General features: G+C 42.6%; 2 protein-coding genes across 3 annotated transcripts in view; one reads left to right on the top strand and one right to left on the bottom strand.

Moving 5' to 3' along the window:
* The window catches only part of Adck1 (aarF domain containing kinase 1), a 34,123-nt gene extending 29,138 nt beyond the window's left edge, over positions 1 to 4,985 (bottom strand). The window contains exons 1-3 of one of the 2 annotated variants that reach the window (XM_084582943.1): positions 4,357 to 4,985; positions 1,955 to 2,088; positions 588 to 671 (exon numbers count right to left, since the gene is read on the bottom strand). In XM_084582943.1, coding sequence (XP_084439069.1) covers positions 588 to 671; positions 1,955 to 2,083 — 213 coding nt within the window. In that variant the 5' untranslated portion in view covers positions 2,084 to 2,088; positions 4,357 to 4,985. The remainder of the gene's footprint in view (positions 1 to 587; positions 672 to 1,954; positions 2,089 to 4,356) is intronic. The other variant, XM_084582942.1, reaches the window with a different exon arrangement.
* Positions 4,986 to 5,240: 255 nt separating this feature from the next.
* LOC146176742 (uncharacterized) lies at positions 5,241 to 17,143 on the top strand. Its single transcript, XM_084582944.1, has 3 exons — positions 5,241 to 5,479; positions 9,145 to 9,265; positions 13,912 to 17,143. The coding sequence occupies exons 1-3, from the start codon at positions 5,464 to 5,466 to the stop codon at positions 15,158 to 15,160; spliced, it is 1,386 nt and encodes a 461-aa protein (XP_084439070.1). The 5' UTR covers positions 5,241 to 5,463; the 3' UTR covers positions 15,161 to 17,143.
* Positions 17,144 to 17,991: the final 848 nt, after the last annotated feature.

Genomic DNA, 17,991 nt, shown 5'->3' with positions numbered 1-17,991 from the left:
ATTGATGGCCCGTGTTTGCTGCTCATGTTTATTCATTACTTTGGTGTAATGAAGAGTGTCTATTTTATGACATCCCTTACTGTAATGCCCATCAGGATGCTGTATTTAATGCCTGTATTATTTCAATTAACAACTTCAGTGCTGTCAATTGTTTTTTTTTTTTTTTGCCTCATCCCCCTTACTGTAATGCTCAAAAAAGGGCCATATGTGGCTACTGGAATAAATACGAAAATAAATACCTTGTGACAAATTTCATATCATCTGTACACCTGAACAGTCAGCGCAAAGTAAACTCTCCTACCTGGGTAGCACTGCTACTTGCTGTAAAATAAAACTAAATGTAATCCTTTCTGACTGACCTGCACAAAACCTAAAGCCTGAATGCCATGCTCCACTATTCCGCAAAAAAACGGAATTTGTCAATGATGAGATGTAGCCTGTGCTCATCCACACCACTGAATACGAGACTCCAGCTAGTCCAATCATTCATCTCAACTCCTCGACTGGAGGGGGCTACAAAATGAGCATCCACAGAAGTATCGACTCTCTGCTCCTTTCTCTGATGTGGTCGGCGGGGGTGGACTTACTTCAGACCTTGCCTTGGCGTACTCCTCGGAGTCCTTGACCATTCCCATTGTGGCAAACTTGTAGTCGCAAGCTATCCTGGACACCTGCGCACAGTGAGAGCTCATTCGGAAAATATTTTCACAAAAGTGAATCACAAGAAGACAGGCACAGTTTCGCAAGGCAATGCCTTCAGCGCCGCCGGGAGTATGTGTAGTGAATATGTGAGGAGTAAAAAAAAGCCACGATATATGCAACCAGTCAGAGTTGTCACACTTGCGTCCTTTCATGCAACAAACATTGTGGATGGATGCAAGCATGGATGCCATACTTTAAGAAATGCTAGTTTTCCTCAGGAGACACACTCAGTTTGTGTTTTTTTGAGGTGTATGAGATAGTATGGTATTAAATAGCCTGCTATAACAGTCCAACATTAAATACCTATGTTGCAATCACAAAAACAGAGGAAAATTTTACCTGATTGGTCTTGCATAGTGTAAGGCTCAAAAAACTAGGCTGAGACAACCAAAGTACAACAAAATGAGCTGATATCCCTATCCCCACTGCACAATCTGCACTCATTAGCATGCCATGACTGTGATGGCCTGAAAACATCTGTCTTGGTTTTTGTATGACTATGTACAAACTTTTGGTGCGGCCAAATACACTGCTGCGTTAAAGGCCATGTTTTATTTCTTGTTTCTTCTCCTCCGTATGCAAAGTAAGACTCCTTCCTACACATAAAAGCGGAAACTGACGTACCACATCTGTATACAAACATATCTCCTTCCCATATCATACAGTGCATAAGCCGCAGTTGTTTCTCAGAATATTTCATCGCTGCCCCTCATACGATGGGGTGACTTGCATACAGCGAAGAACAAAGCATCATCACATACCATCTTTTGCCATTTGCCCAGTCTCTACGCTTAAAAACAAAATCGAAACAAAATTCAGTTATATTTAAAATGTTATCATATGAATACATTGAAATATTATCAGCACAGTAAGAATCAATGCTAGTACATGTGCTGCAGCTCACATGAAGTTGCTATGAGCGGAGAAGGTGGGACAGTTGGAGACACCACAGCTCAGTGGCCCAAGATGATAAAGCTTTTTCTTGTAGGTAGAGACACATTCAAAATATTTTTGCGACACTTTGTGAGAATCCTTGATATCTTATTAAGAAAAACTGGACAAGAGTTGAGAGAATAGCCTCAGTTCACAAGCCAACATTTGGACAAGTCCCCTTGTCCAAACTGAGGCTCCCCCTCAACCCTTGTTCAGTTCTCTTTCAAACTGTGTAACCATCTGCTTCCTCCCGACATCTTGTAGGACTGACACACTCTCGGCAGTGATGCAAGACCTGCCCAACTGGAGCAGTACTCACAGTCGCTGCAGCCCGTCCAAAGCGCACAATGCCAATGTTAGACACATCCCACTGGTTGTTCTGCAGGGCCAGGTAGGTGGCGCCACTAGTACCAGCCAGTGCACCCAGCTGCAGGAACCGTCGCAACATCGCCGCTGCACGTGGAACAGTGCACGCTCCCGGTGAGGAACAACACCAGAACCACGAAAGAAGCATATGCTACAGCCGAATGCTGTACAAAAGACAGCAACAAGCTGTACATGGTTTCTGTTTTGAATACTTAAAGCAGAGTCTATTTTCTACAACTAAAGACTGGAGCTGGTTGGAACTGTATTTCCACACAGCTCATTTTGATGGTGCTACTCTTTAGCATGCCAAACAACACTCCATTACCATGCACTGATAATCTAGCAGAAAAGGGCGTTCAAAAGTCACATATAGGTACAACAGACCAATCATAAAGAAAGTTAAGAACTAACCCAAGTGCTCTAAAGAAATGAAAATCAAAGAGGTAGAACCTTTAGCATGACCAAGTCAGATTTAATGGGCAAAAGCACTAGTTTGGCATAGTTTATCTTTGTAGATGGTAGATGTCATTGTCTTCTTACCCACTATTGTTCACGCCCCTTGTCAGGGCTCATTCCAGCCTCCAACAACTTGCATAAAAGAACGATTTCGTTACACATTTCGAAGCACACTGAATTTCCCTACCTGATCATGCAAGCTTAGAAAGACAAACAATATGGCTCATACACTGCTGCTGCGTTGCACACATGTTTAACGTAAGCAAACATGAAGACAAGTAATCTTAAGGCAGGAGACATCACAGAAACCATCGAATTGATGAATGCCTGGCCATGCTGCCTGCCGTCTGCCACCCGTCATGAGGACCATGATGTATGCTGCCCGAGTTGCAGCAGCGGCACAGATACAAAGCCCCTCTTTAATCACGTGTGGCCAGGGAGCAGCGTGCCTTACTCGGGATTCAGGATAACTAGAGAGCTGGATTCTGATCTCATCCTCCCATCTTAGACACAAAGCCCGGTACCTTTACCACAATCATGTCAATATTTAAACGTGCAATGCAAACTTCCAAGTGGACATTAGCGTCGGAGACAGTGTCTGTGTACACAATCTAGAAGAGCCATTCTTTGTCTGTGTGGGTGTTCACTTATAAAACTGTGTTTTTGCCTTGAGTACTAGTTAAGTTAGACAATTTTGTAAATCTCGCAAGCTAAGTATGCCTTTCATGTAGGCCACTGTGCCATTATTTTCAACCAGTTAAGCGTTAGCAGTTAATAAGCTTTCTTAAACAATGCATTGATGTTATTGCGTGGGGTCACCAACAAACAGAATATAAAAATAATATTTTCTAACCTTTATATCCGCCACAGTTAAATCTATGTGCTGAGCAAAGAACAACTCGATGTTTGTTAGTATATCTTATACGGTGCACTAAGAAACACTTTATTCATGTTATATTGTCCTGTACTAGTTAACAACAGAAATATATGGGTGATGGCATGAAAGACGTCTTAGAAGAATATTTCTGAACACACATTTCATCATTTCAAGAAAATGAAAACAAATCAGGACAAATTTAACACAGTTCATAGCACTGCATTCTGCGTGCCCAGTGCTTAATTTACAGGAACTGCAAAAGTTATGAGAATTCTTGAAACTGATGCCCAAAGTCAGTCAATTCGCTTGAAACAATGTTGCTTCATAAGTGGCATCTGCAGTAGGGTCTGACTGACTGATTCCAACCTGCATCCAAATGCAGGTTGGAATTATCCTGCAGGCCGACAGCTAATGTCTGAGTGCAAAAAGGCAGACGCAAAAGAAAATACCAATCTGAGAGAAATTCTTCCAATTTTCACGTCGGACTTTAAAGTTATGCAAAACTCTCCCAACTTCCTTGCGAAAATAAATTTTAAATTGCTTAAAGTGACTATTCGTGACACAGCTATCTTTATTAAACGTATACAAGATGCTGGCAAGTTTGCACAATTTGTGCAACAGGAATATGCGATAACTCTCTGCTATAAAATACAATCTATTTATTAGCAGAATTCATCCACCATGGCGTATTGTGACTTGTAAAGGAGCTTTACCTGACTTCTTTGCCAGTCTGTGCATGCACGTGAATATACTGACTGGATAGAATTGGCCACTACTGGGTCGGAATTGAACATTACAAATTTTCCAATCGCCAGAATATGCGTAAGGCTGTGAATGAAAAATGTGTAGCGCTGGCAGCTTTGACAAATTGATATGTCTTTTCTGTTTGCCGCCAGGTTATATACTGTATATCCATGCTGACTTGTTTCTCTGGTTTTTTAGCACTTTCTTTCTTGACAAAAGAAACTCTCCCGTGGAAACTTTGCATAGCTAGTAACGTTTAGATGCACAGGCATACTCACAGTCCAAATGCAACCAGCGAGTGCTTTCACTTTCGGCGAGCACGACAGTCAGATTCCCAGGTGAATTTCAGCACTCCTGCACAGTTCTCCGATCAATGCAGCGAGCTTATTCGCTCCGAGTTTCTGTCCACACCACGCACACATCCAACCGGAACGACGGAACCGCGGACGAAACTAATCCGCGCGTCACGAACACATTTTCCGCGCTAGGGCTCTGGCAGCCAGACACCGAATGCAGTACACTGCGTGAGCTGGTGAGGAAAAAGAATTCACGTTAACAAAAGGAGGAAAACGGAAAAAAGGTCGACCGATGCCTTCGCTACTGTCCCCGCGGATGCCGGTTGTACTGACACCCAGTTTGGGAAAGAAGCGTACGACACTTCGCGAAGGCGTTTCGCAGCTAGTAAGAAGACGAAGAGGAAAACTTGGTAACCCGTTCTAAAGTTCAGTAAGAACAGTAGCCGGTGCGGCGAGACAGTTGTCATGAATCAGGCGAAAGCTATCCTTGCGAGGCGACACATGTAATTTCGCTCGCACACACAAGCACGATGACCATTCGTTGACCTCTGAACTTGACCCATGATGCGTGTGGCATCTTGCATGCGGCGACAACCGCGTCAACAGCAACGACACCAACCAGAAACGAGATGTCTTCATTTTCGGTTTCAGTTTCAATGCCGCAGCAATCAACATACTGTTATATAAACTTATATTTTAAGTCTATTATATTGGTTTGCAAAAATCTTACGAGGGTTAGTTTCAGTACTTTTTAGTTTATATTATGAATCTCATTATCATGGGAACGCGTACACTATTGTACACTATGCACTATGCGCGTACCTGGAACTGGAGGTGCTGGAGGCGCTCAATTATACTGCTCTAGAATATTGGCTCAATCGCCATCAGGATCACCGATTTTTCAAAAGCAGGCGCTGTTGTTGCTATCTGTTGCCACCACGTTTGCAACTTGCCACATGGTACCTGCAGATCGAAGATAAAGGATGCTTTTAAAGACGCGTTACGTCAGCGCTTGTTACCGCTCGGCTACGATTTTTTTCAGGCCTCTTTGGACGAGTTGGACATTTCAGTGCGTCCTGCTAATCTACCATGGAGAGTGAGTCAAGTGAGTGCGTTCAGACTCCATCTCATGAACTCCATTAAAGGCACTTTGTTCTTTGTCAACAATGCAAACACGGGGGCTAGTTGGTTGATCATACTGTCTATCAAGTAGCGCAGTATTCCCCAATTTGTTCTTTGTTCTGAAAAAAAAAAAAAAAAAAGGAACTGGATTTTATTTGGCGACGCTATTCCCTGGATGTTGCGATGACTTTTAAAAAACTTCGTGTTGAAAATGACTGGTGCGCGGGTTGTAAATCTTTGGCGCCTTTTACCAGTCGACAGAAAAGTTTGTGTTTTTTCAGTAGCGTACATCCTTCGTCAAAAGTCTTTAGGCCGCGTAACTACAAATCGCTGTAGGATGAGTGCTACAGCACCGTACGTGGTTGAAATCTTCGGAGCCGTCCCATACAGCTTTCCTCAGAGCCGGTGTAGCCTTGGGACCTAAAACCCATCTACCAATGAATTACATAGCAAAGAAGGTTATGTATATATTTTCCTGGAAACAGGGCTTGGAGGGGCCGAAGAGAGACCAAAACACTACGTTCATATCGGGTACGTTTTGTTTACAGGTCTCTGAGCAGCACCACATGGCCATTCACTTCCAGCCAGCAGTACCATGGCTTATGGCACATAAATTTTAATTGTGTGGTGACAAAAAGAAAAAAGTAACTTTTGAACTGGTCATTTCTCAGTAATATCAGTGTAGTTGAACTGTAACAAAAAGCAAAAAAAAAGAGTACTGGACTTTACCAATAGAGGGCAAAGACACAAAATGTGTTGTGGTCGAGGATATGGTGGCGCAATGTTAGAACTTGCCACTGTGGTGCTGGTGCCACTTCACAAGCACAATCCGTAGTGCTTATGAAGTGGTATGCAAAGAGGATCTCGGAATGCTTAAATAGACACCAAATTTTGGTTTCATGTATTTCTGTTTTCTTTTTAATGATGCCTAAGCCACAACCCTACATGGACCACCTCGTGGTATTGCCTATGACTGCTAAATAATTTATAATTGAATTGTTTTCTCTCAATTGTTTCGATAGCAAGGCCAAGCAATGGCTGCTCCAAGAGCCTGAGCTACGAGTAAACAAGCAGCAATTAAACTGAAATTTTTTAATCCCTCATGTAGCCTATGGGGACATCGATATCATAAGCATAGTTCGGCTGTTGAAACTGAAACGAAAACAGATGGGAAGCAATTTCTCAGTCATAGGCAAATGCCATGCATAGAAGAAAGAGGGCAGGCACCAGGATGCTTCTGGTAGCGTTTAATACCCGACTGTTCCCACGGCTGTCAATGTGGCAATATGGCGCTCAGTCCCTCTCCTGCGCTCCCCAAACCACTTCTTCATCCTTGTCCTCTGCTTGCTGATTCCGGCGGGAATCTGCAACACCATGTGGTGATCTATGTATAGCTGGGTATTACCCATCATTACAAAAAATAAAACATGCTACAAATATTTACATGCCTATGCTCCTTTAAGTGACCAAATATATAATCCTATCATTTCATACTCTTAAAGCAGAGCTTAAGTGCCTTCGAACTTTAGCTGAGTGAACTTGTGTTACACAGGTTGACATCTTTTGTTGCATTCACACAGCTCAGATTTGGTATTTATCGGCTGCTTCTTTTTATTTTATTTTCACTATCTATTTTTACAGCTTGCAGAAGAAACTAGATTGAGGGCGAAAAAAAGCGTTGTATATAGTTGGAACAGTGCTGCTTGACAGGAGTGGGCAGCTTCGTAAGGTTTTAACATAATCTCATGGGTTATCCACAAATCAAAGTAACCATTCCATATCTAAAGTGCTGTAGCAACAGAATGACATTGGTTTGGATACTCCTCAATTAGCTGTGCAACTGTAGCCTTCAATGACAAATAATGAAAGAATTCATAGAGATACATAACTACATAGTATCTTTTAAGTGTCCTGAATGCATTGACATCTATAAACGCTGTTGAGTCACAGGTAGGAAACATAATACATAACAGTAAGTCGTGTCACAGAAACATTCTATAGAATTCTGCTGGGTCCCCAGTTGCATTGAAATTAGGGGTAATGAAAGAGCAGACGCATGCACTGCACAAGCCAGAACCATGGAAATGAAACAGGTGAACATACCACACAGGGATTGTATGAATTTAGTGCACAGCAAACTAAGAGCCATGTGGCAGGCTGCTTGGGGAAATGAAACAAACAAGCTACATTTTATTGAGCCCACTTCATGTCAAAACCAGGAATGTTTCGTCGAAGTAGTCTTGTGTCATCTTTGTATAAGGCACACACATCTTAAGCACAGTTTCTTACTAACAAAGAAAAATAAACTTTTGTGTGTATTCTGTGGTGATGGCATCACTGTAAATCACATTTTAAGCACATGTACGAAACTCAAAGGCCCAAGGAAAAAATATTTTACTTTATTTTACAAGCAGCGCATCCCATTTCATCCAGCAGTGCTTTTAGGAGAATTGCACGTGTCCATTTTTCAGATGCTTTTACATTTGCCAAGAAAGGCAATTTTTTATGTCAGCTATAATTATTTAGACACCTAACCTTGTGTTTGGCACATGACAACCATAGTTGCTTATCCACCATAAAACTACATATAACTAAACTACATAGTGTCGGGAACCCTGATTCTGTGTTAAAAAAAAGTCGGCAACATCATGAGGTTGCCCATCCCTGCTAGTAATTGCTACTGCGATTATAATGCTTAGTTTTGTGCATTAACAGGACATAAAACTAAAAAAGAGTGTTTCGAACAGTAGGTTGGACAGACTAGCATGTCATGAGTAGCATTCACTGCCAAAAGTAATCATTTATGTCTACAGGCACTAAGCTGGAATACTGAACCTAGCTAGATTGCAAGATAGGTCTTTCAAAATTGCTGATGTGTCATTTTTACTGAGAGTAGGGTCAGGATAGTGCAGAAAATTATGTAAAACTAAAAGACAGCAGCAGCCCTTGAGGATATCGGTAACTTTGCTCGATCACCTGGATTCTTTAAGAGTTTCAAGTGGTCGGTAGCATTCAGGTGCGATTTATATCAATTGACAACTATGTATCATTGAAATAGGTTGACAGTTTCTTCGAAGGATTGTTTGCAGCATAAAGTGTCTTCATGAACAGCATTACGTCATTGTGGCAAACTGTATGTTAGCGTACTCTCTTGGTATAAATAGGTATGGTGAGATAGGGTTGAGCTGATATTCCAAGAATTTGAGGATGCCTACACATTGTGATGATGATGCAGCACCACCATACATAGTGCATGGAAGCTTGTTTTTTGCGAGGCGATTGGAGACTTTATCGGCAGGTGTGTCAACGATGCTGCCAGCTTTTCATATAGATAAAATGCTGGCAGTTCCCAGAGATCAATTCTTTCGGGAGCTATGGAATGAAATTTAAGTAAACTAATTCTGTTTTTACTGACACTGATCATCTTGTACTTGCTTACTTAAAATATCTACTTTCACAGCAGGGTAGCCTTATCTAGATTGCATTTCTCTCTCGAAATTTAGAGTGTGACGCATATTCTTTGTTCCTTCCTCTTACTTCTCTGGATATCACTGCTTTATGGATTTCTGTACACAGAAAAAAATTACCTGTTTGAAACTGTTTGATGCTGTGTAATTTTTTGTTTTGTACTCTCTGCTTGAAATTTAGGCTCATCCGACAGCACGAGTAGCTCTAGCAGCACCAGCAGCAGCTCTAGCAGTGATTCAGAGAGCCCACCAACACCTCCGGTCAAGCGCCGAAAGCGGAGACGGTTAATCCGATGGCACGGGTGAGCAATATCGCGAACTGTTTCGCCAAGCGGGCGCTTGCAGTGTCATATGGATCACGTCGAGAAACTTTTCTTTGTGAGAGGCCCAAAAAGTCACGAAAAAGTCAATCCTGCACATAGTCTACACTGCACAACTGCGGTTCCTTTACCGTTACTCTAGATTAACTAGGAAGCAAATTCAGAGGCTTTTCCTTTATGAAAATATAGATTTGCATCTTGAAGGGACATTATAAAGTGAAATGCGCAGGATGGCCACCCCAAGTAGACGCTATGTCATTTTTATGTGGAGCTAGTTGACAAAAACTTGCCATTCAACTTTAGAAATGTTTTGGTTTGGCTTGGTTTGTGTGGTTTAATGTCCCAAAGCGACCGAGGCTATCAGAAATGCCGTAGTGGAGAGCCCCGGAAATTTTGACCACCTGGGGTTCTTTAACGTGCACTGGCATTGCACACGGGCGCCTTGCTGTTCGCCTCCATCGAAAAGCGGCCGCCGCCTTTAAGAATGAATTGCTTTTTCATGTTTGCAGGGGTGGAAGTGCTGCTTCAATTGCTCCATTCTGCTCCAAACCGCTTTCCCTGCTCCGTCCTGCTCCAAAATGCAATATTGCTTTAAAACTGCTCCAATCTGGCTGTTTTGATGTTCTGCCATCAAATTTAGCAGAAAATTGGAACAATATCATTGCACCTGTAGCAAAGATATAGCGCATCTTGCACTGGGCTAAATACAAATGAAATTTTTGCAAGGAAGAAAGCATGGAGCATAATAAATATTTGTTCGCAAGTAAATTCAGTATGAGCCACCGGTGATTGGTGATAATTGTGAAAAAAAAATGCACTTTGCATGTGACGTCGCACCTCCTCTCAGCCTTTTTAATCGTCGGTGGAGAGAAGCGAGGTCAGCAAGTGAAGCAGGTAGCGCAAACTACTGTGAGCGGTTAGGAAGAAAACTTGTCCCGACTGCAAAAACTGCACGAGTTATTCTAATGGTTCTGCTGTGAAAACAAGCAGGTACTTCACCATTGAACCTCTTTGTCAGTGACAAGCTTGCTAGGCCTACGGCAGACGAAACCATACTTGAAGCGTTATGGGTTGGTACGCCAAAGCTGTGAATCACTAGGCAGCTTCTCAGAATTGTTGGAAAGGCATGCGGAATTCATCGCAAAAATAATAAAAATGAGCCCCAGCATTGCTCAAGCAAAGAATGATGCAGGAGGGAATGAAGTAAAGAAGCTGTAGAGTGGAAAGGCTACCCCTCAAAGCCATATCTCTCAATATCCCACAGCTGCTCCAAAATGCCCGAGCCTGCTTCCACTCCTGTAGACCTCCACCATATTTACAAATGGACAAGACTAACGAGGTTGTGCTGCAGTCTCTGCGATCCCACGGTAGGCAAAAAGCAAGGGAGCGGCACTGGCGCCAAGCTTGGCTAGGCACGTTATTGTGGTAGAAGGCACCTTTTTTTGCAGACAAAGTATCCATGTGCTCAGGAATTTATCAGCCAAGGAATAGGATCAAAAGGAATCATACAATACCCCATATTTGGGGGCTTTGAGGTGTATTCTAAATAAGGAAAATAAAGCAGAAATGCGCAAGATAGGGAGCAGAAATGTCATGCCCATTAATCTGAACTAGTATCACTGCTAGAACGCATTGAAGTGGTAGACTCGACATTTGAATCTGTCAAGCCGAAATAGGTAAACGCATTAGGTGAGACATAGATATTCAGTTATAAAGCGCACCAGCAAGCGTTACGTTTGCTGCTAGTCTTTTCCAAGTTATTCCTAAGGTTGGCCTGTGTTATATATCTTTACATGCATTGGCCGTTTGTCTTCTCCGTGATGAGATGGGAGGTTGGAAAGGCATTGAACTTGCATAAAAAGGAATCAGATTGGAGATTTTGTATTTCAGAACAAGAGAGCTGCAATTATCAAAGGTGCTTGACCTTAGAAACGTGCTCCAAAACATAATTCAAATGCTCCAAAACCCTCGTTTCGTTGCTCCAAAGCTGCTCCAAAATGGCTTTACTACTGCTCCCAAAGCTGCTCCAAAATGCTTGAGCCTGCTTCCGCCCCTGTTTTTGCCATTTATCGCCAAAAGTCATTTTTTTTAATGCCTTTTTTTTTGCTCGGTCTGTTTCATTGGTTCTGTTGCCATGGGCTATAGTCAGTTACAGTCTTTGTCAAACTTTTAGAGCCGTTTAAACCATATAGTGCCACTCCTTTTGCATTCGTGCAAGTCCTTGCATTCGTGGAGAGGGTAGTATAAAGAATCTGACCTTCAGGGAACTTGGAATACGTTATGAGCCACATGGCATGGCACAGAAGCAGACCTAACGTGGGACAGCTTAGTGATTGGGTTCTGACAAAAATGAACGCTTGCATTTTTCTCCCACCTAAATGAAATCTACTACACTAAAAGGATATAAGCCTTTTCCGGAGCCCTTCACTAGGCCGTCTCGCCATAGCCAGAGTTTCTTTGGGACGTTAAACCCCACAAATCAAACCAAACCTTTTCCTCCTGTTCGAACCGCAGCATCAGAAGAAACAAAAGCAACGCCAAGTATGAGGCAGGCTTAGCAGGTGTTCGCACTTGTTTCACCATATTCGCTGCTCTCTGTCTGAATGCGGGTGTTAGTGTCATTAGAATACATTTCTATCTTGCTCGGCATGATTGGTGTGCTCTTATCTCCACACCACAAGGCAACTGACCAAACACCTACAAGCTGTGGTCTTTGCACGATGTACAGCAAATTGCTCTTCATTCCTATTTTCTGCAGCAAGAGAAGATATGCAATGAGTGACTTGGGGAAACTTGCATTTGGTGAGAATGTATGCAGTGCCACGCAGTAACGCTTTTTGTGCTTATAACCTTGCTTTTATTGCACAGAGTTGGAGTGTTACTCTTCTCTGTTGAGCAGGTGCTGGATCAATCAATGTTAAATGTTTTTGCATTGTTCAAGTTCAGAACACAGCAACATGGACTTCGTCTGCTGCCCATCGCTGTTTACTAGGGGCGCGCAAATATATTGAAATTTTCAAATACGAACTGAATACAAATATGGAAAAAAATATGGTTTCAAATATCGAATATCTGACTAGCAAAAAAAAAGGGGGGGAAATTAATATATAGGAAACACTGTTCATCTTGTTTATATCAGAATTCACATGGTATTTGCAAATGAAATTGAACTGGAATTGCACAGGCGTGTACTGAAAATTGTAGTATAAATGTTTTACGGAATTCCATATACATACTAGCTTTTGTACAGGAAGAACCTGCATGAAACTGGGTGGTCCTGTCATATTGCTGCTGAATACTGTACACTAAACTCTCGTTATTTCAGCCCTCCTCAAGGCCCAGAAAAATTGCTGGAGCTAACCAAAATGTCAAATTATCGAATGGGCATAAAAAGACTGACAAAAACCATTTAAATCACAGCAGTTTAATATGACGAATACCTGCACCATGAATGTCTGCATTTGAGAAGAAACCGAAGTAATGATAATAATAATTGGTTCACAGGAAGGGAAAGGCACAGTATCTGTCACACTTGCTTTGTGGACACCTGAACTGCGCCATAAGGGAAGGGAGGAAGGTGGAAGTGAAAGTGGAAAGAGAGAAAGGGGAGCCGTAGTGGAGAGCTACAGAGTAATTTCGACTACCTGGGGATCTTTAACATGCACTGACATCGCACAGCACACGGACGCCACTTCGTTTCTCCTCCATCGAAACGCAGCCGCCGTGGTCGGGTTCGAACCCGAGAACTTTGGCTTCGAACCTGACCATGAAGTAAGAACGAATTTTTTTCAAGGTTTTGTCAAATGCTTCACATTGTGCACTCCGTTGGGAAAGCCCTCTTTACAAAAGGGAAGGTGTCTCTTAGCCTAAGTAGCTACGGGAGTGCAAACCGCAGAAATTAAACCTAATTTAACACTCTGTGATAAACAGCAGAAATTAAATTTGGCAGTAGTAGAGGCGCTGGCACACTGAAAAACATGAACTACCATTTTGAAAGATGTCCGTTGCCACTTTGCGACATCACTTTATGGGCTTGCCGTTACTGGCTGGCAGATGTATATATATTAACTTTAGGCACATGGGAGACTGGGCTCCATCAGCTGCATTCTGGAGTAGTAATTAACTGTGGTGCATTTTAACCAGTTCTGACCAGGCTGTCTGGCCCCTCTGCTAGCACTGGTGTTCATGGCTGCCTTTTAAACTCTTGCATTGCATTTTAATAGCACTGAAAGGTTTTCGTGCTACCATACACTTTTTGTTTTGTAATTGGCTTAAATTCTTTTCGATACTTATACAGACATTAAAGGGACACTTGGGGTGACTCCGTCACCTTTGTAAGATCTGGCAGTGTGGACTTACACGACTCTGTCGTTGCAGAATAAAAAGCTCTTTTATTGTTACGAAATCTTTTAGTTAAAATTTAGCTGTCTTTTTCACATCGCTTTAATTGGAACCTGCTTTGTATTTGTGCGCTCATCTACAAACTGTTAAGTGGGCTACCTGGTTAATTTGTTCGAGCGCTTTTGAACATAGAGCTGTCAAAGGAAGTTCACACTACATAACTCTGCCTTTGGGGCCGATTCTGCTTGAAACATTTGATCGTAAATTGGTTCTTTGCCTCTGTCCAGGTGCCCAAAGTGTCCCAAGTCATTCAAGAGGTCCCAGGATCTCAACACACACTTGCGTCGACATGAAGGCGAAAAGCCGTACCGCTGCTCAGACTGCGACAAGACCTTCTGCACCATATTTGAGCTGGATCAGCACAGTGTCACCCACACTGAGGAACGGCTGTACCCATGCCGCTACTGTCCTTTGACGTTCAAAACGTACTCATCGCTCCGCAACCATGCGCCCATGCACCTCCCGCTGCACCGGCGAACCTTTCAGTGCCGTCACTGCTCGGCTGCGTTTGCACGCAGCACCACATTGGTGGCGCACGAGCGGACTCACAGCGACGAGTGCCCACACCGGTGCGATGAGTGCGGCCGGACGTTTCCTCAGAAGTTCAACCTGCTGCGCCACCTGGAGTATCACAAGAAAGAAAAGGCAAAGGGCAAATCGTGTCCCAGCTGCTCCGAGGTGTTTCGCGACATAAAGGGCCTGGAGGCCCACAGGAAAATGTGTGGTGACTTCCGTAGGTGTCACTCTTGTGGCAAAGGATTTGTGCTTGAAGCGGACCTAAAAGATCACATGGCTCGCGAGCATGGTTCATCATGCGAATCATCTGAGGAAGACGAAGAAGGGACTTCATCACAGGGATGGGAAGGCAGTGGAATCGGAAGTGACGAAACGGAACAGGACATGTTCGACCAAGACGTTTTGGACAGCCAGCCAGCCACAACGAATGGATCTCAATGGAGTGTCCGCATGAGGCCGCGTGGCAAAGGGAACCTTAAGGCACTGAAGGATTCTCGTGCTGTCTCACACCGCCGCAAGAAGCACACTAAAGCGCCCGTGGACAAGGATGCTGACAACAACGGACAGTCTAGCTCCTCTCGTGCTTCAGGTTCGCAGCCACTGGAAGAAGGCACCGATCAGCATGCTGAAGACACAGAGGTGGCGGGCATGGCTGCAGCCGACATCGTGAAGAGGAACCTCCCACGTTACAACTGCCCAGATTGTGAGGAGTTGTTTGATGACTGGGATGCTCTGAAGGCACACGTGAATCTCGCGCACAAAAGAAAACTGCTGTCGTCGGGTTATGCGTTCCAGTGCCACTTGTGTGACAAGAGCTTCTCACAGAATAGTAACCTGAAGACGCACCTGAAGTCACACGACCGGGTGATGTCATTTATCTGTGATGTGTGCGGGGAAGGGTTTAGTCACAAACATCATCTCAAACGCCACAAAGACAGGAAACACTCTGTGGAGTCCTGAGCTTAAGAGCATGTTTATATATGTTTATACTATATGTATTTGTGGTACTGGTTTACCTGCCCTGACCAGGGATAATGTAAGGCTATTTGTTGCAAATTCATTTATAGCTTTGCCTAAGATCAGTTACAATTTGGGTTTTGGTTTAATTGAGCTTGATACTGGACAAATTATTTTTAATTGGTGCAGAAACCTATCAAAACAACACAGCATAATTACTGTTGAAACCCCGTTATGTCCAGCACAGTTGTGTTTCAGTTGAACAAATTCCAATTGCGGGAATATTTTGATAATTGCAAACATATACTCCCCTTGGGTAAGAGTTGTGATTTTTACGTACACGAAGCTATTTTTGTCCGCAAAACTTCAAAAATTTTGATTCCACAGCTGCAAAGCTTGCAAAACTTTGCAGCACCATATTTCCAGTTGCAGAACTTCAATATTCCACATTTGCTTCAGTTTGGTTTGGCTACTCTGATCGCTTTAGCAGTAGCCAAGTTTAATGGCTAAGCACACGTCTTGCTTGAAGAAAAGAACTGGAATTTCACAAGACTGGCGTCAGTTGCTGATTGCTTTGAACTCGGAAGGACTTTTAAATAAAAAAGGTGTTTGAAAGTGCAGCTTAGTTTACAAAGTTGGCAAATGTGAATATGAGCGGAAAATTATTTTTATTGCAGGTACTATGTACACATTATGTGCGTTTATTTTTCAGTACATACTGTGAAATAAATCTTTTTACCTGGAGTTTTTCTTGTGACGGCATGCTCAGGTTCATTGCAGTGAGTGTGGTCGGGTCAAGTTGATGACCTAGCGACAGATTTTGGAAGGCTTATTTCTTTCCATAATATAATGTTTGCACATGAAGTCACGGTACAGTTAAATTGTATATATCCATTCATCAGCTCAATTAATCACGACAGGTGCAAACCGAGTGATCCCGAGGTGACTGGTGTTGGCTAGTGGACAGGCGTATAGGGCATCATCGCAGTTAGCAATTCGTTCTTTTTTTTTGTTTTCTAGTAAGAAGAAAAGGTTGAATGACACAACTCACCCTTTCTGAAAGTGTTTATTTCTAATACAAAAGGCCATTGCATAATACAAGGAACGAGTACATCAACATTTTAATATATGGTTGGTTTGTGGGGTTTATAAAATTTTTAAAATTCCACACGCAAAGCACTGTGTGAATCATATTCAGTTTTGCAACTTAAATGACCTTATTTTTTTAATTTACCGTGATACTTATGCCGTTTGCATAAAACGCTGCCTCTTATGTAATGCCACGACAGGGGACTTGTCCACTCTAGTGGACTTGTAAGGTAATAAACTGAACTTGACCTAAAATGTGCTGAAACCACTGCAGCGAGTACTTCAGCGATACTATTTGCTTGTGAAAATTCCAAGTACTAATCAAGCGCATCAAAGTGACTAATCCACTTTTAACTAGACACAAAACCTAGCCTCTGCACTTTGCATTGCTTCTGCCACTTGAGATCGTTGCCATCTGTGCACCCTCTGAGGCAGTGGTTACATGGTAAAACACGCCATGTGCTTTCAATACCCCCTTCACCAATACCCACGAGAATCAAATGCAGGCCAATCAATTTCGTTTCATTGGAATAAATTTTGTTTATGCTGCAAACCTTCTTGCGCTCTCTAATTTTGGCTAGCCTTTTTGCAATTCTTATGACTTTATTATTACTTTTGCCATACTCTTCTATACATAAATAGCTAAATTTGCCCTGTAATGAGCTTTTTGTCATTGTTTGTTTCTGGCAGTGTAAATGTTTTTTTTATATACACCGTTCTCCTTTTCTGCGCATGAAGTGAACATGTAACTGTCAGGAGTTTGTTTTTGCTGGCTTTTGATTTTTTAGTCCTTGCTTTCTGCAACTTGCCCACGTCATCTCGGTGGTGTTCTGCCATCTGTACAGGGTGTAGGGCTTGTTAAGGCCTTTTTAGACTCCCTTTGCTCGCCTCTTTCGACATGACAGCTGTCCAGAGCACATTGGATGCTGAAAATAAATTTCAGTTTGAGCTAATGCAGCTTGTGGAACACACCAGGTGATTAAGCTTTTGTGACACACCCAGCTGTTCTTGTGTAAACTGGTGTCTTGGTTTGGTTAGTGGGGTTTAACGTCCCAATGCGACTAAGGCTATGAGAGACGCCGTAGTAGAGGACTCCGGAAATTTTGACCACCTGGGGTTCTTTAACGTGCATTGACATCGCACAGCACTAAACTGGTGTCTTATAATATTGCCAAAGCTGACAAGCATCCAGACAAGACAGCCTACACGCTGCACAGCGCACACACAGAGAGGGTTCTTATCATTCTGTGAATGTGTTCTGAATTAATTTCTTAGCTAGTAACAAAAAACAAATTTTGAAAAGTGAAAATCATGCAAGTAAGTTGTGTGCACAATGTGCAACATAGATTTATTGCAGAATTCAGACAGTAAATCTCCAGTAAAGCCTTTGTTCAATAAAAAGAATGCAGGTGAGAAAGAGTTAAGTTGAGGCAGTTAAACCAGACAGCAGCAGCTACCTAAAGCATTTGTACATAGCGTTCACAGTTTGCATTATGTTTTAACCATCCAATATTTTTTTTTTGCGCAACAAAATCTTGCTATTCAGGGCATTTGATTCTACAAAGGTTTTATTAGGAATGGTCAAGAAGATTTTTAGCAAGAATTTTTCGATCCGTGCCCCTTTTAATGTATCAACCATGATCAGCGAGTGCAACAAAAATCACACGTTGGCACATGTGAGTCTAACCCGTCTGACAGTGATTACGCATCTTTAGTTTACAGCAGCATCAACTTCAGTTTGCACG

Source organism: Amblyomma maculatum, chromosome 10 (genome assembly GCF_055883805.1).
Source record: "Amblyomma maculatum isolate TAMU_Amacu chromosome 10, ASM5588380v1, whole genome shotgun sequence".
Taxonomy (NCBI): domain Eukaryota; kingdom Metazoa; phylum Arthropoda; class Arachnida; order Ixodida; family Ixodidae; genus Amblyomma; species Amblyomma maculatum.
Note: the sequence above shows the minus strand (reverse complement) of the source record. Positions and strands in the feature narration are given on the sequence as shown.

Coding starts and splice junctions, on each gene's coding strand:
- LOC146176742 (XM_084582944.1), top strand. Junction 9,266..13,911: donor CGGTTAATCCGATGGCACGG/GTGAGCAATATC, acceptor GCCTCTGTCCAG/GTGCCCAAAGTGTCCCAAGT.